The following is a 22647-nucleotide window of genomic DNA, read 5'->3' on the forward strand; positions in this document are numbered from 1 at the left end:
AAAAGGGAACTTTGATTATAGTATATCAAAGATTCGAATATGGCTGACCATGTCCGAAAAGTTCATGCAGAATAATCTAGTGGGCAGCCAAAGACAATTTCTATCCGTTGATCGGTTCCACTTGACTATGTCCGTTGCTCACGAGTTTGCACTGCTCGCCACGCCTATATAAACACATACATCCCTGCATATTGGAAGCATCACTCACCCAACAAATACAACAGGAATACACAAGAGAAAAGAAGACCCAAAGGAGCTGAAATCAAATGGCATCCTCCCCTTCTTTCCTTCTCCTCGCTCTTCTTGCCTTGGTCTCATGGCAGGCCGTTGCATCCGATCCTGGCCCGCTCCAGGACTTTTGTGTCGCCGACATGCAATCACCAGGTACTGCTTACTTCATGCTTTCCTGTCCCGCTATCACCAAATACATATGTTGAAATAAATTTCTGAAAATTATATGCATGTTAAAACAGCTTTCTAGTAATACCTAAGCTTACCCTCTACATCTCTTCTATGCACCCAGTGCGTGTCAATGGATTTGTTTGCAAGAACCCGATGGAGGTCAATGCTGATGACTTCTTCAAGGCAGCCGCCCTCGACAAGCCTAGGGTGACCAACAAGGTTGGCTCCAACGTCACCTTGATCAATGTCATGCAGATTGCCGGACTCAACACCCTCGGCATCTCAATCGCGCGCATCGACTATGCTCCCTTGGGCCAGAACCCACCACATACGCACCCCCGCGCCACTGAGATCCTCACAGTGCTCGAGGGGACACTATACGTTGGCTTTGTCACATCCAACCTGCCCGCCCCAGCCAGAAACAAGTTCTTCTCGAAGGTGCTCAACAAAGGTGATGTGTTTGTCTTCCCCGTGGGGCTCATCCACTTCCAATTCAACCCCAACCCCCATCAGCCCGCCGTTGCAATTGCCGCGCTCAGCAGCCAGAACCCAGGGGCTATCACAATTGCCAATGCAGTGTTTGGGTCAGACCCACCAATATCCGATGATGTTCTTGCCAAGGCGTTTCAGGTGGAAAAGAATACAATAGACTGGCTCCAGGCTCAGTTCTGGGAGAACAGCCACAACTAAGTGAAAGGTTGGCTGATTACACAGAAGACCAGTGCGCAAATTAAGGACATGTTTGAGTTTCTAGATATGTATCCTAATCTATAAAATAAATGGAGCATATGCCATTCCATTCCGTGTCTGTAATGAGTGAATGTACTTCTACCTTCAGAATAATTGACAATATCGTTGTTTATCACACGGATATGATCTCATATTTTTTTTGGTTCTAATGTGTCGTATTTCTCATAAATATTTTGGGTTCTTTTCCCCTTGTTCCGAAATAATAGATGGTTACGTAAAAAAGAAAGAATACATGATTATCTGGTAATCCAGTATATGTTTGATCCTAGGGTTGAACACCTAGGATTATCTTATAATACATGAGAAGTATGCGATGGTTGGAGCCCGATTGTTCTCAGGATTTAAATGTGAAAGTTGAATGTGCAAAGGTTGCAGCCTGGAATCGTTGTTCTGCTCTCTCGCTTTCTGGTGCATGCAATAAGAAATTTACGGCTCCCGCATGTAATATTTTAGCTTCCTTTTGGTTCAAACTCTTGTAAGTTCGATTGACAGTTGCTTTAATTGAAATTTGATGAGGTGTCCCGTTTTATCAAAATACTTATGTGTATTATTTTTCTTTTTCTTAAGTTGAGAACTAAAAATATGATCTTTACTAAGTGTTAGAAACTGGGCACACCGGACACCAGGTTCCAAAAATTAGGTCCAGCATACATACAAAAAAAATGCATAAATACACAAAAGAAACGATTATTACCTAAACTGCCCAAAAATGAATATTATATGAGTTGTTTCTTTGTAACAAGCCTGTCATAGAAGAATTTTATCACAAAACGGACTTCGGCCGCTTGGCTGAACAATACATGGTGTTGAGCAAATCATCATACAAGATGATTAAAGAAAGCGTGGCAAACCAAGCCAAACACGCTGAGAGGAAGCACAAGAGAGGGTGGACCACCTGAAGACTCAAGCAGGACCGACGACGACATTCAACCACACACCACCTGGAAGAAACATTGGACTTTCTCGCGCCGAGACCACCTAACTTCTCTTAGCAAGACGATGTTAACTACTCTTACTAAGATCATGTGAATTGTTTCTGCTCTCTACCATCATTGTTTATGCGTGCGTGTCTTCGTCCCCATTGACACAATCCTTTAACTACTGCGTCAACCTGCAACCTTAAATTTTTTTTATATCACTAGGTGACTCATATTGCCTAGTTTCTCTGTTTATTTTTCTTGGAGGATGGTAAGATATTCCATTATATCTCCAACCGTGCTTTCTAATCATATGTATGTTAAGCTGCTAACACACATCTATAAACGTATAAGTACGTGTATGTCCTTTTTATCCCATGCCATATCTTGTGCACAGTTTTGGTCATGAAAAATCCGGTGACAAATATATAGTTTGATTATGTTAGTGGCCACAGCTTGAAAAGCTTGGTTGCACGCATTCTGAAGCAACTTAAAAGAAGGGAGAGTGGATAAATCTAAGCAGATGACATTGTCTAGGTAGAAAACGATTGCTTTGCATCACTTGTCTTTTCTCAACTCCTCCTTGACCTCGTGCGCACCAGTTCTCACCATGACCAAGTATGTGATATCTAATAAACTATGGTGATGGGTCGTGACTTTTCGTGGAACCAACCCTCCATGCATTGCGCCGACTTGGGTGAGATGGATAAATAATCGTAATTACTACTCAGACATACACCAGATGATGCAACAGCGCTTAGGCATATTAAAAGAAAACTTGAGAAGTTTGTGCAAAACTTTAATCAAAAGCCAATAGATGATTATATGTTAATGTGCTCAGAGGTTGCAATGTTCAAGTTGAATGTGCAAAAGTTGCTTCCAGGAGTCGTTCTTGTGGTCTGTCTTTCTGGTGCATCTAAGAAGTAGTCTACGCTTCCTTTGCTATGAAACTTGTTGTTGTGGTTGTCATTAGTTCTATTTTTCCTCATTGTTCTGTTTTAGCTTCCTTTGGGTTCAAAGTCTTGTAAGTTTGATTGATCATTCTCCAGAAAAACTATTGTAGATATCTGAGTCCCAAAAAAACAATTAATATTTGAGTTGTTTCTTTGTAATAAGCTTGTGATAGAAGCAATTAAATCATCTGGAAACTTTTTTTCTATACTAAATCTGCCAACAGACACCTCCAATAAATTAATCTGTTTATGAGTGGCCGCTTGGCCTAGTCTAGTCATTCGATGCACTATTTACTCTAGCAAAAGAAGCAGGTGAGGTCTGGTGCCATGAAGCTAGTCAGGAAGGCTAGGTTTATACACTGAACTGGTCATGCATGATAAAACTCTTCGCTAGAAGATGTTAACTAGTCTTGCTTAGATCATATGGAAACTTCCTGCTCTCCATCGTCATGGCATTTGTATCATCTCTCCTTTTGGTTTGGTACTTCGTCCATTAATGTCGTTGCTTCTTCCTGTAAGTACTCAACCACTTCGAGAGACATCTGACCAAGTAAATATCGGATTGACATGATGATAACAAACAGGGGCTGCTACGAATCCGTTTACTACTCTGTCGTCTTATGTTGCTGGAATTTCATGACAAATCTATTGGCAAATATATAATTTCGTAGTTCCAAAAGCTAGATAGCACACATAATACTATATCAACTTGTGGAGCGAACAGGAGTAGTAGTCACTCTATATGTATCAGGCTCACGTAAGAGTAGGTAACTTTGTCTATGTCGGCATCAAGCTAGAAAATAATTGTTTGCCTTGTATAACTTGGCTTTTCTCAACTGCTCTCTTTGACTGATTTCGCGGGAACCAGTTCAGACTATGACCAGGTATATGATAGTATGATAGAAACACAGGATATTTAGATATATAATTAAACTTGTGGAATTCATTTGTTTCTCTTGCCGGATATTTCTTGTTTATAAATATTTTCCTTCATTAATAATGGCGACGGGTGGTGAATTTCCCTGGAATTAGCCCTGCATGCATTGTTGAGACTCGGGTTAAATGGAGAAACAATCATCGTTACTACTCAGTCGTACATCACATAGAGTTCCTTTATCTATCTGTATACGCTGCATTGCTTCATTTGAAGGGAAAACATTTATGCAAAATAGTTTAATCAGCAGCCCGAGACCATTTCAATCTGTTGGTCGGTTCCACCTGACTATGTCTATTGCTCCCGAGTTCGCACACGCCTCACTGCGCCTATATAAACACATACAACCCCTGCATGCTCAAAGCATCACTCAGGCAACAAACACAAAGAGGAACACAAGAGAAAAGAAGAGCCCAAGAAACTAAACTCAAATGGCATCATCCTCTTCCATCCTTCTCTTTGCTGCTCTTCTTGCACTGGTCTCATGGCAGGCCACTGCCTCTGATCCTAGCCCACTCCAGGACTTTTGCGTCGCCGACCTGCATTCACCAGGTACTACGCACTTCATGGTTTCATGTGATGTTATCACTAGATACGTATGTTGCAATCAGATTCTGAAAATTATATCCAAGAAAACGACTTTGTAAGATCTAACCTTAAATGTTACATCTCCTCTCTGCACCCAGTGCGTGTCAATGGGTTTGTTTGCAAGAACCCGATGGAAGTTAACGCAGACGACTTCTTCAAGGCAGCCAACCTCGACAAGCCTAGGGTGACCAACAAGGTTGGATCCAACGTCACTTTGATCAACGTCATGCAGATTGCTGGACTCAACACCCTCGGCATCTCAATTGCGCGCATCGACTATGCTCCCTTGGGTCAGAACCCACCACATACGCACCCTCGCGCCACTGAGATCCTCACGGTGCTCGAGGGGACACTATATGTTGGCTTTGTCACATCCAACCAGCCCGCCCCCAACAGAAACAAGTTCCTTTCCAAGATGCTCAACAAAGGTGATGTGTTTGTCTTCCCCGTGGGGCTCATCCACTTCCAATTCAACCCCAACCCCCACCAGCCCGCTATTGCAATTGCCGCGCTCAGCAGCCAGAACCCTGGGGCTATCACAATTGCCAATGCAGTGTTTGGGTCGGACCCACCAATATCATATGATGTTCTTGCCAAGGCATTTCAGGTGGAAAAGAATACAATAGACTATCTCCAGGCTCAATTTTGGGAGAACAACCACAACTAAGTCAGACATTTGTTGATTACACAGAGGATTAGTGCATAAATCAAGGATTTGATTGAATATCTCGAGCATCCTTATATCTATAAAATAAATGGAGAATATGTCATGCCGCTGTGTGTCTGTAAGCCATGAATGTATTTCAATGTTATGAATAATCAACAATATCTTTTTTCATCACTCTGATATGATGCCGTATGCTATTTTGGTTATTATGTGTCATATTTCCCATAACGAACGAAAATTCAGGGTTCTTTTTCCCCTTCTCCGATACAGTAGACGATTATCTAGTAATTTAATGTAAGTTTGCTGGTTTGGTTGAACACGTTGGGAAATTCCTCATGTATAGTGCTTGTGTGCAATACATCTGTGGCACTATAATGTCTACCATCGGTTATGACGAAAAAGGGGTTCCCCGCTTTATATTATATAAAGCAACCATCACCGCATTACAACCGTGTAGACCGATATAAACACACGCCACCACCGCACACAACACACACGCAAGACAAGATACAAAGGTGTCAGGCACTAACACACCACCCCACCGACTACCAAACTAACTACACATATGCGAAAAAGACCGTTTGGAGCCGATGGAGACCTCCACCATGAACCACAATGAAGAGGTGTGACCGACAACGATGAAGCCAGGACTCCAAAATGGTGTCTCCCAGAAGGGTACGACCACTGATAGCCGCCACCGCCCGATCATGTAGATCAACTTTTCATCCGGAGCATGATGAAAGGAGCCAGAACGCCGCGACGAAGCCTACAGGAAGGATACGACGTCAATAGATGCTGCCACCATCGGCCAGTACACGGATTGGGCAAGTGATGCACCCCAACGTTCACACCTCCGCCGCACCCTAGCTCCGCTAAACACCCGCAACCAAGCCACCCACGTGGCCATGGCTTCCCGCTCGCACCTGAGACGCACACTCCGCCTACGAATGTCGCGCCTCCTGCCGCCAGGGCTGCCGCCCTGCATTCAAACCCCTCCAAGACCAGCCAAAGTTTTCGGCTTTGGTCCAAAAGGCAGCCCCCAACCTACGGGGCCGAAGCATATGTCCCGCCTAGAACACCGCTAGAGCTATGGCAGCGCGCACAGGCATGGAAAGGGGGACGAAGGGGAGAGGACGTACGCATCCACGACCAGCACACCCTTGCACCGCCATCCCTCTCACAAACCTCCCCGCCTAGCACCCCATGTGCTGCCCCACCTCGGCGGACGGCATAGCTCAACGCGCGAGACCACCAACGACACCCGACCACCGGCGAAGACAACCCCATGAAACGCCGGCATCGACCAAAACTGCTCACCGGGGATCCCACCTTCGAGCTCGCTGTTGTCCGCCGTCGGAGCAACCGAAGCTAACCAGCCCGCCCTTTGTTCTACTGCTGCTACGCCTCCACCACCACCACCATAGGCCACGACGGGGGCAGCTGCCCGTAACCCGTGTCGTCCGGATCTAGATCTAGAAGCCTAGATCACCGTCGTCGCAAGCGCCCAGGCGCGCCCATCCACCAAGCTGCCAGGCAACTGGGCAGCAGGGTGCTGGAGCACAGCGTCCACCCACTATATTACCATGGCACACGGCCCCCGCCATGTTCTGGCTCAGGTCGCCGGCCCTCACCAGCCCCGCATGGGCAAGAAGAGCCAGAGGCCCCACCGCCGGCGGAGATGGTTGGGCTTTGCCTGACCACACCGTCAAACGACAGTGAGGGCCAGTGGGATTGAGGGTCCCCCCGGTCACCTCGTGGGAGGAGGGAGGAGGATTTCTCTTCCTAGTCATGTCTGCCATTGGTTATGACGCGTGGACAACCTAATTGACTAGAAGATGGACAAGGGGCCCACAAGCCCGGGGGTGCACACTAACCCTTGGTCCACCACCCAGGCTTGTGGGGCCCCTGCAGCTCCGTATGACATAATTCTTGTCCTATAAATTCCCAATATTCCCGACACCCTCAGAGAGACAAACAAGAGAATTTTATCGCCGCCGCAAGTCTCTGTTCCGAACCGATCCCATCTGGAGCCCTGTTTTGGAGCTTTGTCGGAGGGGGAAACCGTTGGGGTGGCCATCTGCATAAACCTTGCTGCCTCCATGTTGATGTCTGAGTAGTTACTTCAGGATCTACGGTTCCATAGTAGCAGCTGGATGACTTCTTCTCTCTCTCTATCTCTCTTGGATCTTCAATACAATGATCTCCTCTAAGATCAATCCGATGTAATTCTTATGGTGTCTTTGTTGTGATCCGATGATTTGTGGATTTATGACCAGATTGTTCATTGAATAGAATTGGAGTTTCTTTGTTGTATGATTAAGTAACTATGTGTACTTTTTGAGTTATTTGTCTTCCCTGGCCGAGATAGATGGGTAATTCTTCAGAGGGAGTGGTGCATAGTAGTAGGTTCAACCTCACGGTGATCTTGCCCAGTGACAAAAAGGGGGAAAAGGCACATGATGTGTTGTTGCTACTAAGGATAAAACAACGGGGATTGATCTTATTGCTACGTTTCTTTCTGTTGAGCTACATCATGTCATCTTGCTTATTGTGTTACTCTATTTCTTGCCAACTTAACACTGTGACATGCATGCTGGATAGCGGTCTTGGGGTGGGGTAATAGTAGTAGATGGATTATGGTCTAATTTTCATGCACATGATGCCTATACAAGATTATGCCATGAATGATATTTATTTGTCAATTGCCCAACAATAATTTGTTTACTATGCCATTACCTGCTTTCGAGAGAGAAGTCACTAGTGAACCTATGGCACCCGGGTCCATTCTCTATTATTATTTGTGTTGCTCTATTGCTCTCTTTACTATTTTGCCATTTGACATATCATTGTCTATCACTATTTGCTTTTAACTTTGTAACTAGCAAGACGAGGGGATTAACAACCCCCTTGCCAAGTTGGGGGCAAGCATTTATTTTGTTTGTGTGCAGGTGATGCTTATCTTGCTAGCTTGTGGACTCCTACTGGTTCGATAAACCTTGGTTCTTAACTGAGGGAAATACTTTTTACTGTTGTGCTGCATCACCCTTCCTATTATGGGATTAGCAGGGAACTGGTGTTGCATGAACTCATCTGTAAAGCATCGAGGGTGTGTAGCTCCTCAGACACTTGCAGTCGTGTGGCGTACGTCCGACATCGTTGTTGTGCAGTCGCAAGTGTAGTCGCGCACATCGCCATTCTTTGCTAGCTACGCAAAATATCCTGTCTGTCTAGCAGGTGGGCATTGCCGAGACTTGTAGATTGGTTGATGTGGGGTTTCGGAGCTTAAGGGCCACTTCCCCTTGGGTTTGTATCTCGTGGTGGTCCGTGGTGGATTGACTCCACCTCGGGCTCCATGCGCCTCGAAGGCATATTTTTCAGTGCCTATCTGTCAATCTCTGCACTAGGGAGGACGGTCGAGGCTTTCAACCCAGTTACGTTTTGAAAGCGCGCTGTCCTCGGTCTCCGCATCCATCTAGTCTAGCAAGTTGCCATGGGGTAAGATCTGTTAGCACCAATCTGTTCGAGCTTGTTCTCGGGCCTGCTCGGCCCTAAGGAGCTCGTTCCATATGTCGTTTAGCTCATCTTCTTCGGTCTTGAGATGTTGGGACTTCTTTTTGATGCTTTTGGTCGTACTAGCCAATCGCTTGCACATAGTTTTGAGCTGGGGTACCTCAAGGGGTAGCTCGAAAGCGTCATACTCATCGGGGCCAAGGCTTCCTTCCTCCTCATCCTCCAAATCATATTCTCCGTCGTTAGGGTCATCATCGTCCCCATTGATCATGTCGTCGCCGTTGTTATTGCCGGCGCCATTGTCTAGTGTGCGGAATAACTATTTTCCCGTGTCTTTGTGGAAATTGGTTATCTGTGGGGGAGACAACAATTCATTGGACAATATGGAAACTAGGAACTCGGCTTGCTTTAATAAAAAAAAATCCTAGATGATCATGTTGTCATATTCTAGAGCCTAATAGTTGGAGCATTTTGCAGAAACACGAGATGGGGGAAGGGTTGAAGAAAGGGTGTTAAAGATCAATCTGGTGATTCAGGAGGAGTATGCTTGAGGCCATGGTTGGAACCCGGTTGTGCTCAGGATTGTAGTGTGAAAACTTGAATGTGCAAAAGTTTCTTAGTAGAGTTGTTCTTGTGGTCACTCCCTTTCTGGTGCATGTGAGACTTAGTTTATTGCTCCTCCGCTGTGAACCTGCTCTTTTGGTTGCTGACAGCTCTATTTTCCTGCATGTCTTGTTTCAGCTTCTTTTTGGTTCCAATCTCTTGTAAATTTGATTAGCCGTTTGTTTAATGGAAATTGATGAGGAGGCAAATTCTCTAAAAAAAACTTATGATCGTTATTTTTTCTTCTTAAATTTAGAACTAGAAATATGATTTTTGCTACATTTCAGAAACTAGGCACACCAAACCAGGTTCCAGAAACCAGGTCCGACATATATAGACAGTATGCATAAATATAAGAGAACAGATTATTATCTGAGTTGGCTCTTTCTAACAAGCTTGTGATAGAAGCATTTTATTTGTCTGATGGAAATATCTTGATCTTTTCCTTCACAAACCTACCAACGCGCACCTCTGACAAATTAATCAGTTTATGTGTGGCCACCCAGCCTAGTAACTGGATGCACTGTTTACACTAACAAAAGGGGGCAGGTGAGGTTTGGTGTCATGAACCTAGGTAGGAAGCCAACCGAGATTGTTAGATTTATGCACTGAACTGGTCATGATAAAAATTTTAGCACAAGGATGCTAACTACTCTTAGTAAGGTCGTCATCTCTCTCCTTTTGGTTAGGCAGATCCATTAATGTCGTCACCTCTTCCTGCAAATACTCAACTACTGCAAGAGAAATTTGCCCAAGCAAATACATATCTGACTACTGTGATGATAACAGGGCTGCTACATATGTCAATTGTATTAGGTGGATTCGTGCATGGATCGACGCACGTCGATGTCTTCCTTGTCGGCACAATCCGCTAGCTACCGCGTTGTCTTATGTTGCTGGATTTCATGACAAATCTGTTGGAAAATATATATTTTGTTTATATTAGTGGTCATAGTTTGAAAAGATAGATTGCATATATTTTATAATAACTTCTGGATAGAACAGGTTGATAAAAGTCCTTGCAAGATGTTAACTAGTCTTGCTAAGATCATATGAAAATTTCCTGCTCTCCATCATCATGGCCTCTGTGGCAGCTCTCCTTTTGGTTGGGCACTTCCTCCACTAATGCCGCTGCTTCCTCCTGAAAATACTCAACCACTTCGAGAGACATCTAACCAAGTAAATACCAGATTTGACGTGATGATAACGTACAGGGGCTGCTACATATAGCAGATGTATTAGGTGGATTCATGTGTGGATCGAGGCGCCTCGCTTTCTTCCTTCTTCACACACAATATGCCGTGTCGTCTTATGTTGCTGGGTTTCATGACAAATCTACAGGCAAATATATAATTTTATAGTTTGAAAACCTCGATTGCACACATTATTCTATATCAACTTCTGGAAAGAACAGGAGTAGTAGTCAGTTTATATCTCTTAAGAAGTCATGCAGGCACCCATGAATCAAGCCCACGCATGAGTACGTGACAATATTTGATGGCCTTACATGACTTGGCTTTTCTCAACTGCTCTTTAACTAACTTTGTGCATACACACCAGACCACCAGTTCAGATTCTGACCAAGTATGTGATACTGTATCTAATTAAAGTAGTGGAATTTCATTTGTTTATCTTGTCGCTGTTTCTTATCTTCAAAATAATTTCCTAAATGGCGACGGGTGGTGACTTTTCCTGGAACCAGCCCTGAATGCATTGTGGCGACTCAGGAGAGAGTTTCACATTGCTTCTTTGAAGGGAAAACGTGTCTTAAAGGGAACCTGTAAAGTTATGCAAAATAGTTTAATCAGCAGCCGGAGACCATTTCAATCTGTTGATCGGTTGCACTTGACTTTGTCTATTACTCACGAGTTCTGCGCCTATATAAACACATGCATCCCCTGCATGTTCAAACCATCGTCACTCACGCCACAAACAGAAATAGGAAGACGAGAGAACAGAAGAGCCAAAGACACTAAAACGAAATGGCATCCTCCTCTTCCTTTCTCCTCCTTGCTGCACTTCTTGCGTTAGTCTCATGGCAGGCCACTGCTTCTGATCCTAGCCCACTCCAGGACTTTTGTGTTGCCGACATGAATTCACCAGGTACTATCCGTTTTGTCATCATGTTTTCACCAAATACATATGTTGAAATCTATTTCTGGTAATTATATGCGAGTCGAAACAATGTAAAATCTGAGCTTACATGTACATCTCTTTTGCCCCCAGTCCGTGTCAATGGGTTTGTTTGCAAGAACCCGATGGAGGTCAATGCAGATGACTTCTTCAAGGCGGCCAACCTCGACAAGCCTAGGGTGCCCAACAAGGTTGGATCCAACGTCACTTTGATCAACGTCATGCAGATTGCTGGACTGAACACCCTCGGCATATCAATTGCGCGCATCGACTATGCTCCCTTGGGCCAAAACCCACCACATACGCACCCTCGCGCCACTGAGATCCTCACGGTGCTCGAGGGAACACTGTACGTTGGCTTTGTGACATCCAACCAGCCCGCCCCCAACAAAAACAAGTTCTTCTCCAAGGTGCTCAACAAAGGTGATGTGTTTGTCTTCCCCGTGGGGCTCATCCACTTCCAATTCAACCCCAACCCCCACCTGCCTGCTGTTGCAATTGCCGCGCTAAGCAGCCAGAACCCAGGGGCTATCACAATTGCCAATGCAGTGTTTGGGTCAGACCCACCAATATCAGATGATGTTCTTGCCAAGGCATTTCAGGTGGAAAAGAACACAATAGACTATCTCCAGGCTCAGTTCTGGGAGAACAACCACTACTAAGACAGACATTTGTTAATTACCCCGAAGACCAGTGCACAAGTGAAGGACATGGTTGAGTTCCTAGATATGCATCCTAATCTATAAAATAAATGGAGCATATGTCATTCCATTGTGTGTCTGTAATCAGTGAATGTTTTTCTACCTTCTGAATAATTGACAATATTATATTTGTCACACTAATATGATCTCATTTGCTTCTTTTGGAATCTGACGTGTCTTATTTATCATAACAAATTAAAATTCTAGGTTTATTTCCCCTTGTGATGAAATAATAGATTATTATATGACAATTAATTATATGTTTAATGCTGGGGTGAACACCTAGGATTTTCTTGCAATACATGTGAAGTATGCCATGGTTGGAACCCTGTTGTGCTCAGGATTGAATGTGAATGTTGAATTTGCAAAGGTTGCTTCCTGGAGTCGTTGTTGAGGTATCCTGCTTCCTGGTGCATGTAATTAGTAAGTTACGGTCCCTTTCCTATCGAGCTTGCTTTAGTTGTTTTAGCTTCCTTTTGGTTCAAAACTCTTGTAAGTTCGATTGGCTGCTTCTTTAATGGAAACTGATGAGGTGGCTTGTTGTATTAAAAAACATATGAGCGTTATGTTTTTGTCTTATGTTAAGTACTATACTTTTTTTGCTAAGTTTTAGAAATTGGGCACAGTGGGGACCAGGTTCCAGGAAGCCGCTACAACATATATGGTAAACGTGCATAAATATACAAAACAAGCGATTATTACCTGACCCCCCCCCCCCCCCCCCAACTTATTTTTTATACATATGTGTCTGCGTACTGAGCTGGTGACAGAAGCATTTCATCTCGAAACATAATTTCACCTGCTTTATAAAGGAAGCTACGCAATCGAACGATACATGGTGTTGAGGAAATCCTCATACAAGATTATCAAAGAAAAGCACAGCGAAACAAGCCAAACATGCTACCAAGCACAGAAAGTACACAACTAGATGCCTCGACCATTCTGCTGAGAAGAAGCACAGGAGAGGCTGGACCACCTTGATACCCAATCAGGACCGCCACCAACATGAAACCACGCACCACCTTGGATGCTAGGAGAAACCACTAGACTTTGTTGCACTGTCACGACCCAACCACCGCCGGAGAGGACCCTGGCAAGCAGGAAGGACGAAGAGAGGACGTCGTCGCGTGTAAAAGATAGGTGTAAACGATATCGCGAGTCACCAGAGTTCTAGGTAGGGTTTATTGGATCTCCACACCATTTTGAACATGCAGCCGCCCGAAAGAAAGTCGCACTCACCGGCGACACCCCCACGAGGGTCACGACGCAATGCACCACTACCACCGCGTCTGTCGTGGCTGACAAGTGTATTCATCCTGAACTGACGGGGAGAAGAGGCATGGCGATGCCCCCAAAAGGGACATGAGACCCGCAAGCATCACGGCCACAGGAATTGATGCTTGAAGCTTTCATTCAGACCCTCCCCGGCACCTCGCCAATGGGGAATCAGGCCACCAGAACTACCACAACAGGTCGAGAACTGTAGATCAGGATAAGGCCTTTGCCACCACTGACGGGCGACGGCTTCGCCAAGACTACCAGCCATAATGCATCTCACCACCCGCATGACCAAGAAACACTGCCATGCTACTCAATGGAAAGTGAGACACGCAGCCTGCCATCCAGGGTCGTCGTCCCGGTGTCCGACGCTCCAACCTCGCACACCTGCACCAACATATGTTGGTCCAAGATCATCGGATGGGGACATCAAAACCCTAGCAAGGCTTGGCCCGTCCCAAGCCCATAGCCATGGCCAGATCTGGTCAGACCAAGACTGTCAGTGACCCCATGTGACCATGATGTCGCTTGAAGCTACGTTGATATTTCCCCAAAGAGGAAGGGATGATGCAGCACAACGGCGGTAGGTATTTCCCTCAGATATGAAACCAAGGTTATCGAACCAGTAGGAGAACCAAGCAAGACAACGTAATCAACACGTGCACACAAATAACAGCTACTCGCAACCCCGACGTAAACGGGGTTGTCAATCCCTTTCGGGTAGCGGCGCCCCAAGATGGGAAAACGGACGTGAGAGAGTTATGAATATTGATAGATCGAACGCCAAATAAAATAAATTACAGCAAGGTATTTTTGTATTTTTAGTTTAATAGATCTGAAAATAAAAGCAAAGCAAAAAGTAGATCGCAAAGGCAAATATATGAGAAAGAGACCCGGGCCGTAGTTTCACTAGTGGCTTCTCTCGAGAAAAATAGCAAACAGTGGGTGAACAAATTACTGTTGGGCAATTGATAGAACTTCAAATAATCATGACGATATCCAGGCAATGATCATTACATAGGCATCACGTCCAAGATTAGTAGAACCGACTCCTGCCGTGCATCTACTATTATTACTCCACACATCGACCACTATCCAGCATGCATCTAGTGTATTAAGTTCATGGAGAAACGGGGTAATGCAATAAGAACGATGACATGATGTAGACAAGATCTATCTATGTAGAGATAGACCCCATCGTTTTATCCTTAGTAGCAATCGATACATACGTGACGGTTCCCCATCTGTCACTGGGATCAAGCACCGTAAGATTGAACCCACTACAAAGCACCTCTTCCCATTGCAAGATAAATAGATCAAGTTAGCCAAACAAAACCCAAATTTTAGAGAAGAAATACAAGGCTATAAGCAATCATGCATAAAAGAGATCAAAGAAACTCAAATACTTTCATGGATATAAAAAGATAGATCTGATCATAAACTCAAAGTTCATCGATCCCAACAAACACACTGCAAAAGAGTTACATCATATGGATCTCCAAGAGACCATTGTATTGAGAATTCTAGAGAAAGAGAGGAAGCCATCTAGCTACTAACTACGGACCCGAAGGTCTACAAAGAAGTACTCACGCATGATCGGAGAGGCACCAATGGAGGTGGTGAACCCCATCCGAGATGGTGTCTATATTGGATCCGGTGGTTCTAGACTCTGCGGCGGCTGGATCAATATGTCGTCGACTCCCTTAGGGTTTTGAGAATATTGGGGTATTTATAGAGCAAAGAGGCGGTCCGGGGGGCACCCGAGAGTGGGCACAACCCACCAGGGCGTGCCTGGGCCTCCTGGCGCGCCCTGGTGGGTTGTGCTCTCCTCGGAGAACCCCAACACTACTAGGAAAATGCTTACCAGTAGCGCCGGTTTTTGTGCTACCAGTAGCGCTGGCACCAGCGCTATGCTACGACGCTACAACTATTTTGTAGCAGTAGCGTATTTTAGGCCAGCGCTACTGGTAAGTTCAAGTACTAGTAGCGCGTTTTTAGGCCAGCGGTACTGCTAACTTTTATGGTTTTTTTAGCATTTGCGCTGTACATGTTTAAACAGATATTATCTTTTATACAATAACAACTCATCATGAACTAGTATATTTAAATAGCATATTCATTACCACTTGTCACCATCAACAATGTTCGTCAATGAGACATCATATAACAAGTTGGTCACTAGTCATAATCACAACTCCTCATCATCATCATCAACTCTAACACATTGTAGCACATAATAACACATTCTAGCTACGACCTACTCCTCTCATAGGACCTACTCTACCCTCTCTTAGGTAAAATATCATAAAACAAGATAGGCATTGACGCTGCATTAAGGAAAATTGACTCTCCATAATAAAGAACGGAGATCATCTTGTCTCCAAGTCTTGGCCTACGCACAATGTTGCTTCCAAGTAGCTCTCTACGATGGTTCAAACATTTTTTGAAATCATCTATCATGGCTTCCTCGCTTTCTTAGAAATTCCCTCAGTGTCACTAACAGCCCTTTCACGCATGGACTGCAAGACAAAGGCAGGTCGTGATTTCAAAGATGCCTACAACGGAACTACTGCAGACTTGAACGGGAATGCAATAATCACTTGACCCCAAACGACCCACCTGGGAGACGGCAACCCACCCGACCCGCCCCCCCGAACCCTCGGCTGTGGGGCTGTAAGCTCATAACATTAACGCGACCTCTCGACAACATTAGATGAGACACACAATCCATCAGGATTTTCTGTTAAAAAACATAGTAATAACTTTGTAGTTAGCAATATAGTTTAGTTTTAGAAGAATTTATGCAAAAGATGCACGGATGTCGTAATAGTAGAAAATCTTACCATGATATCTCCATTGATGTTACCGTAGTTCAACACGTGCACTAGTGGCACGTATTGACCATAATGTGGAGGAGTTTGATAATAGCTATTGTAATCCTCAAGACCAGTAAAAAATGCGATAAGACCATCTTTCTCCTTATAAGTTAATTGTGCTTCATCATTGTAGTAGTAGGTTCTGTCTAGCATTTTCCGTACATTTTTTGAAGAATGAAAATAAGCTGTCAATGGAAATAAACTGTCAAATATTTTGAAATAAACAATATAAATTACTTAGTAAATATGTTTAAGAAACTCACACAGTGGTAGAACTGGAAGCGTGTCAACAAGGACCCAAATGGTCATATCATTTTCGTTGATGTCAGGATCACCAAGATCGAAGGTGAGAAGCATACCCTCATGAAAATCATATGCCTTGCAAAGGGCTTGCCAATTCAGGCAACCAAAATTGGATGAGTTCGCAGAATTGTATAGATTTACAGCAAAATCATAACCATGATGGGTCCTTAGTTGAATTATCTTTGTCTCCATTCTTTCATGATCTTCAAAACCCATCTTCTCCAAGACATAGTGTCTTGCATGGCATGGGATAAGCTAGTCAAATTGTAAAAGACGGAAATTACACGTTGAAGAGGCAGAGGAGTAGTGCAAAAAAAAACAAAAAACACGTGTCGTCGTTGCGTACCGTTTCAACATCGAAGGTCTCTTGGAGCTTGATGCTGAAGCGCCGACCTTCTACCAAGTGAGGCCTGTCACAAAGACCGCGCTTATCTTCGCGGTACTTGCACATAGCGAATTCCCTTTCGTCGTCAGACATTTCCTAATAGGTAATTAATAATCCATCATCGAATACATATACAGTAGTTTGTAGCAAAGATCATCATATAACAACTAAAACACCTAAAATTTGTAGTTTGTAGTAGTTTGCAGCAAAGATCATCATATAATCCATCATGAATACATATATAGTAGTTTGTAGCACAAACCGCGCTCATCTTTTGCATTCAATAAGCAAATAACTAATAGGTAATTAATAATCCATCATCGAATACATATATAGTAGTTTGTAGAAAAGATCATCATATAATATCACTAATACATCTCGAATAATAGCTCCTCTAGGTTCAGTGGGCCGCGGTGTACACCCAAAGAGAAGGAACCATCACCGGATCATAGCTCCGGTGAGATCCCCAAATAATCTGCCAGGTATTCGAGAACTGGCCGATCGCCAATGCAACCAAGTAGCACTGGACGTGTGTGTTCTCCTCCGTGACACGGTGTTGTACCACCTGCGCGGGGGACTCAAGCCTCTCCACCGATGCAGGCCCACGTGACTGCCACCAAAGACGCTCCGGGTCGACGACGGGCTGGCTCCTCCCTAAGCTGCGCTCACCAGAAGGGAGAAGGTAGCACAACCCAGTACCAGCCCGGTGGAGCCCAGTCCCGGACATGGCCCCTCGGCTCAACCAGGAGTCCTCCGCCGAGTCGACGACGAGGATGCGGGATAGGCATCATCGACGTCGAGAACTAAATGCTTAATTATGAAAACAAAATTAATAAACACTTGGCAAAATTTGGCATGACCTTTGCTAAAAATAGGACATATCGAGCGCCTGAAATTTGCCAGAACGTAAACGAATCGACATTTCTGGCAAAACATAGGCCACTCGGAAAAATATGACCTGTCCAAAATGTGACATGTTCCAAATATGACATGTCCACTACAAATTTGCATATAACAGGAAAAATTGCTTTAACTAAAAAATTAACAACAATTGCTTTAACTAAAAAAATACCTACAATTCTGTTAACTACACCTAAAACAACTAAAACACCTAAATTCTATTAACTACACCTAATTAAAAACCTAGCTAAATTCTGTCCTAACTTTAAAACCTAGCTAAATTTAAAAACCTAGGGTTCATACAATTAAAGGGTTCATACCTAATTATTCTAATAACCTACATTTTTTCAACTACATAGGATTCAAAATAACTACTCTAATAACTATAACTAGAGGGGGAGGGAGGAGGAGGAAGGAGGGAGGAGTACCTCTCGGTGGAGGAGGGCCGGCGCGGGGGCCGGCACGGCGGGGGAGGAGGCCGACGCGGGGGAGCTGGGCGGCCGGCGAGGAGGAGGGCCGGTGCGGGCGAGGGCGGCCGAAGCAGCAGGGAGGAGGGCCGGCCCGGGAGACAGCAGCGTGCGGGTCGACGGCGGCGCGCGGGGGATTGAGAGGGAGGAGTGTGGAGAGTGTGAGTGAGCTTTAGTGAGAGATGAGGCAGGCCGGGCTGGGGGCGCGCGGGGGGGAGAGGGAGTGGGCTTAACAACAGCGCGGGCAATGGGTTAGCGCTACTGCTAAGCCCACTAGCTGTAGCGCTGATACGTCTCCAACGTATCTATAATTTTTGATTGCTCCATGCTATATTATCTACTGTTTTGAATGTTTATGGGCTTTATTATACACTTCTATATCATTTTTGAGACTAATCTATTAACCCAGAGCCCAGTGCCAGTTTATGTTTTTACCCTGTTTTATGGTTTCGAAGAAAAGGAAAATCAAACGGAGTCCAATTGACCTGAAACTTCACGGAACTCATTTTTGGAAGGAAAGAAGCCCAGAAGACTTGGAGTGCACGTCGGGGGACCTGTGAGGCGGCCATGAGGCAGGGGGGCGCCCACCCCCCCTGGGCGCGTCCTCCACCCTTGTGGGCCCCTCGTGGCCCCCCTGACGTACTTCTTCCGCCTATATATCTCCATATACCCTAAAAACATCCAGGAACACAATAGATCGGGAGTTCCGCCACCAGAAGCCTCCGTAGCCACCGAAAACCAATCTAGACCCGTTCCGGCACCCTGCCAGAGGGGGCAATCCTTCTCTGGTGGCCATCTTCATCATCCCGGTGCTCTTCATGACGAGAGGGAGTAGTTCTCCCTCGGGGCTGAGGGTATGTACCAGTAGCTATGTGTTTGATCTCTCTCTCTCTCTCTCTCTCGTGTTCTTGATTTGGCACGATCTTGATGTATCGCGAGCTTTGCTATTATAGTTGGATCTTATGTTTCTCCTCCCCCTCTTCTCTCTTTTAATGAATTGAGTTCCCCTTTGAAGTTATCTTATTGGATTGAGTCTTTAAAGATTTGAGAACACTTGATGTATGTCTTGCCGTGCGTATCTGTGGTGACAATGGGATACCACGTGATTCACTTGATGTATGTTTTGGTGATCAACTTGCGGGTTCCGCCCATGAACCTATGCATAGGGGTTGGCACACGTTTTCGTCGTGATTATCCGGTAGAAACTTTGGGGCACTTTTTGAGGTTCTATGTGTTGGTTGAATAGATGAATCTGAGATTGTGTGCTGCATATCGTATAGTCATGCCCACGGATACTTGAGGTGACATTGGAGTATCTAGGTGACATTAGGGTTTTGGTTGATTTGTGTCTTAAGGTGTTATTCTAGTACGAACTCTAGGGCTGTTTGTGACACTTATAGGAATAGCCCAACGGATTGATTCGAAAGAATAACTTTGAGGTGGTTTCGCACCCTACCATAATCTCTTCATTCGTTCTCCGCTATTAGTGACTTTGGAGTGACTCTTTGTTGCATGTTGAGGGATAGTTATGTGATCCAATTATGTTATTATTGTTGAGAGGACTTGCACTAGCGAAAGTATGAACCCTAGGCCTTATTTCCACGCATTGCAATACCATTTACGCTCGCTTTTATCATTAGTTACCTTGCTGTTTTTATAATTTCAGATTACAAATACCTTTATCTACTATCCATATACCACTTGTATCACCCTCTCTTCGCCGAACAAGTGCACCTATACAATTTACCATTGTATTGGGTGTGTTGGGGACACAAGAGACTCTTTGTTATTTGGTTGCAGGGTTGCTTGAGAGAGACCATCTTCATCCTACGCCTCCTGCAGATTGATAAACCTTAGGTCATCTACTTGAGGAAAATTTGTTACTGTCCTACAAACCTCTGCACTTGGAGGCCCAACAACGTCTACAAGAAGAAGGTTGTGTATTAGACATCAAGCTCTTTTCTGGCGCCGTTGCCGGGGAGGTTAGCGCTTGAAGGTATATCTTTAGATCTTTCAATCGAGTCTTTTAGTTTCTTGTTTTATCACTAGTTTAGTTATTAAAAGAAAACTATAAAAAATGTTATTGAGTTTGTCTCATACGCTTCACCTTTTTAATATCTTTCGTGAGTATGATGGAAAGGATAATTGTGCTCAAGTGCTGGAAGAAGAAATCTATAAAATGTTTGGCACTAAATATTTGAATGATGAGCATGATTGCAATGTTGTTAGTATGAATTCCTTGAATATCCATGATGCTAATGATATGCAAAGCCACAAGCTTGGGGAAACTATGTTTGATGAAGATGATATTTTTTATCCCCCAAGTTTTGATGAGCAAATTTATTATGATGAAAGAATGCCTCCTATTTATGTTGATTATATTGATGAAAGTGGATTTTGAGAGGTCATGACTTTATTTTGTGATGAATCCACTATTCCGGAAGAGGTTCCAAGTGATCATGAGAAGAATTTTGCTTATGTGGAGAGTAATAAAATTTCTATGCTTGTAGATCATGAAAAGAATGCTTTAGGTGCTGGTTATATTGTTGAATTAATTCATGATGCTACTGAAAATTATTATGAGGTAGTAACATATGCTTGTAGGAATTGCAATAATACAAAGTTTCCTCTCTATGTGCTTAAAGTTTTGAAGTTATGCTTGTTTTGCCTTCCTATGCTAGTTGATTATTGTTCTCATAAGTTGTTTGCTCACAAAATCCCTCTGCATAGGAAGTATGTTAGACTTAAATGTGCTAGTAATATTCTTCATGATGCTCTCTTTATGTTACAATTCTTATCTTTTATGTGAGCATCATTGAAATCATCATGCCTAGCTAGGGACGTTAAACGATAGCACTTTTTGGGAGGCAACCCAATTTTATTTTTGTTCCTTGCTTTTTGTTCCTTTTTAGTAATAAATAAATAATTTAGCCTCTCTTTAGATGTGGTTTTATGCTTTTAATTAGTGTTTGTGCCAAGTAGAACCTTTGGGAAGACTTGGGGAAAGTCTTTGCGATCATGCTGTAAAAACAGAAACTTTAGCGCTCACGAGAATTGCTGCCATTTTTATTTGGAGAGTGATAATTAGTTAATTCTTTTTGAAGATGATTAATAGATAAATTCCTCAGGTCCAGCAATTTATTTGAGAATTTTATGCGTTCCAGAAGTATACGTTTGATCCATATTACTACAGACTGTTCTGTTTTTGACAGATTCTGTTTTTCATGTGTTGTTTACTTATTTTCATGAATATATGGCTAGTAAAAGAGTTTATAAACCATAGAGAAGTTGGAATACAGTAGGTTTAACACCAATATAAATAAATAATGAGTTCATTACAGTACCTTGAAGTGGTGATTTATTTTCTTATCCTAACGGAGCTTACGAGTTTTCTGTTAAGTTTTGTGTTGTGAAGTTTTCAAGTTTTGGGTAAAGATTCGATGGACTATGGAACAAGGCATGGTAAGAGACTAAGCTTGGGGATTACCAAGGAACCCCAAGGTAATATTCAAGGACAACCAAGAGCCTAAGCTTGGGGATGCCCCGGAAGGCATCCCCTCTTTCGTCTTCGTTCATCGGTAACTTTACTTGGAGCTATATTTTTATTCACCACATGATATGTGTTTTGCTTGGAGCATCAATTTTTTTGTTAGGATTTGCTTTCTGTTATTTATAATAATGTTTTGCATCTTTTATTTCAATAAAAGTGGCATTGATAGCCTTTACTATGCTTATGTTACAAGTATACATGTTGCTGTTTGAAAACAGAAAGTCTACCGCTGTTGCAATAATTCTCTAGAAAAGTCAGAATGTGATAAAATGTTGAAACCTTTTGAATATTAAATTCTGATAAATTTACTACAGTGGGAATTTGCTTTCATAATTTTTGGAGCTAGGTAAGTATGGATGTTGCAGCATTCTTTACAGACTATCCTGTTTAGGCAGATTGCTGTTATGTTTGCATTGTTTGCATATGTTTGCTTCTTTAATGATTCTATTTGAGGATAGGACTATTAAATATGCATAGGCATTTAGTATGCAATGTTTAATAATAATTTTAGTGATTTGCTATAGTAGAGTATGATAAGTTTTTGGCAATGGTTTATACTAACTTATCTCACGAGTCCTTGTTGAGTTTTGTGTGGATGAAGCTTTTGAGATTTAGGGAGACCGTGATATGAGAGGAATTAAGGAGACACAAAATCTCAAGCTTGGGGATGCCCAAGGCATCCCAAGACAATATTTCAAGAAGTCTCAAGCGTCTAAGCTTGGGGATGCCC

General features: G+C 43.6%; 3 protein-coding genes across 3 annotated transcripts; all 3 read left to right on the forward strand.

The window, feature by feature from the left end:
• The first annotated feature begins 189 nt into the window (after positions 1-189).
• Positions 190-1269, forward strand: LOC125511607 (germin-like protein 8-5). Its single transcript, XM_048677026.1, has 2 exons — positions 190-384; positions 524-1269. Exons 1-2 carry the CDS (start codon positions 267-269, stop codon positions 1090-1092), a joined length of 687 nt encoding a protein of 228 aa, XP_048532983.1. The 5' UTR covers positions 190-266; the 3' UTR covers positions 1093-1269.
• Positions 1270-4326: 3057 nt separating this feature from the next.
• On the forward strand, positions 4327-5385 carry LOC125511606 (germin-like protein 8-5). The gene is made up of 2 exons (XM_048677025.1): positions 4327-4508; positions 4643-5385. Exons 1-2 carry the CDS (start codon positions 4388-4390, stop codon positions 5209-5211), a joined length of 690 nt encoding a protein of 229 aa, XP_048532982.1. The 5' UTR covers positions 4327-4387; the 3' UTR covers positions 5212-5385.
• Positions 5386-11238: 5853 nt separating this feature from the next.
• Positions 11239-12325, forward strand: LOC125511605 (germin-like protein 8-11). Its single transcript, XM_048677024.1, has 2 exons — positions 11239-11427; positions 11551-12325. The coding sequence occupies exons 1-2, from the start codon at positions 11307-11309 to the stop codon at positions 12117-12119; spliced, it is 690 nt and encodes a 229-aa protein (XP_048532981.1). The 5' UTR covers positions 11239-11306; the 3' UTR covers positions 12120-12325.
• Positions 12326-22647: the final 10322 nt, after the last annotated feature.

The sequence above is a fragment of the Triticum urartu genome, chromosome 5 (genome assembly GCF_003073215.2).
Source record: "Triticum urartu cultivar G1812 chromosome 5, Tu2.1, whole genome shotgun sequence".
In the NCBI taxonomy this organism is placed as follows: domain Eukaryota; kingdom Viridiplantae; phylum Streptophyta; class Magnoliopsida; order Poales; family Poaceae; genus Triticum; species Triticum urartu.

Excerpts from the sequence above, each read along its gene's own strand:
- LOC125511607 (XM_048677026.1), top strand. The coding sequence starts at position 267 with ATGGCATCCTCCCCTTCTTTCCTTCTCCTCGCTCTTCTTGCCTTGGTC. Across the intron at positions 385-523 it reads CGCCGACATGCAATCACCAG|TGCGTGTCAATGGATTTGTT; the intron begins GTACTGCTTACT and ends CTATGCACCCAG.
- LOC125511606 (XM_048677025.1), top strand. The coding sequence starts at position 4,388 with ATGGCATCATCCTCTTCCATCCTTCTCTTTGCTGCTCTTCTTGCACTG. Across the intron at positions 4,509-4,642 it reads CGCCGACCTGCATTCACCAG|TGCGTGTCAATGGGTTTGTT; the intron begins GTACTACGCACT and ends CTCTGCACCCAG.
- LOC125511605 (XM_048677024.1), top strand. The coding sequence starts at position 11,307 with ATGGCATCCTCCTCTTCCTTTCTCCTCCTTGCTGCACTTCTTGCGTTA. Across the intron at positions 11,428-11,550 it reads TGCCGACATGAATTCACCAG|TCCGTGTCAATGGGTTTGTT; the intron begins GTACTATCCGTT and ends TTTTGCCCCCAG.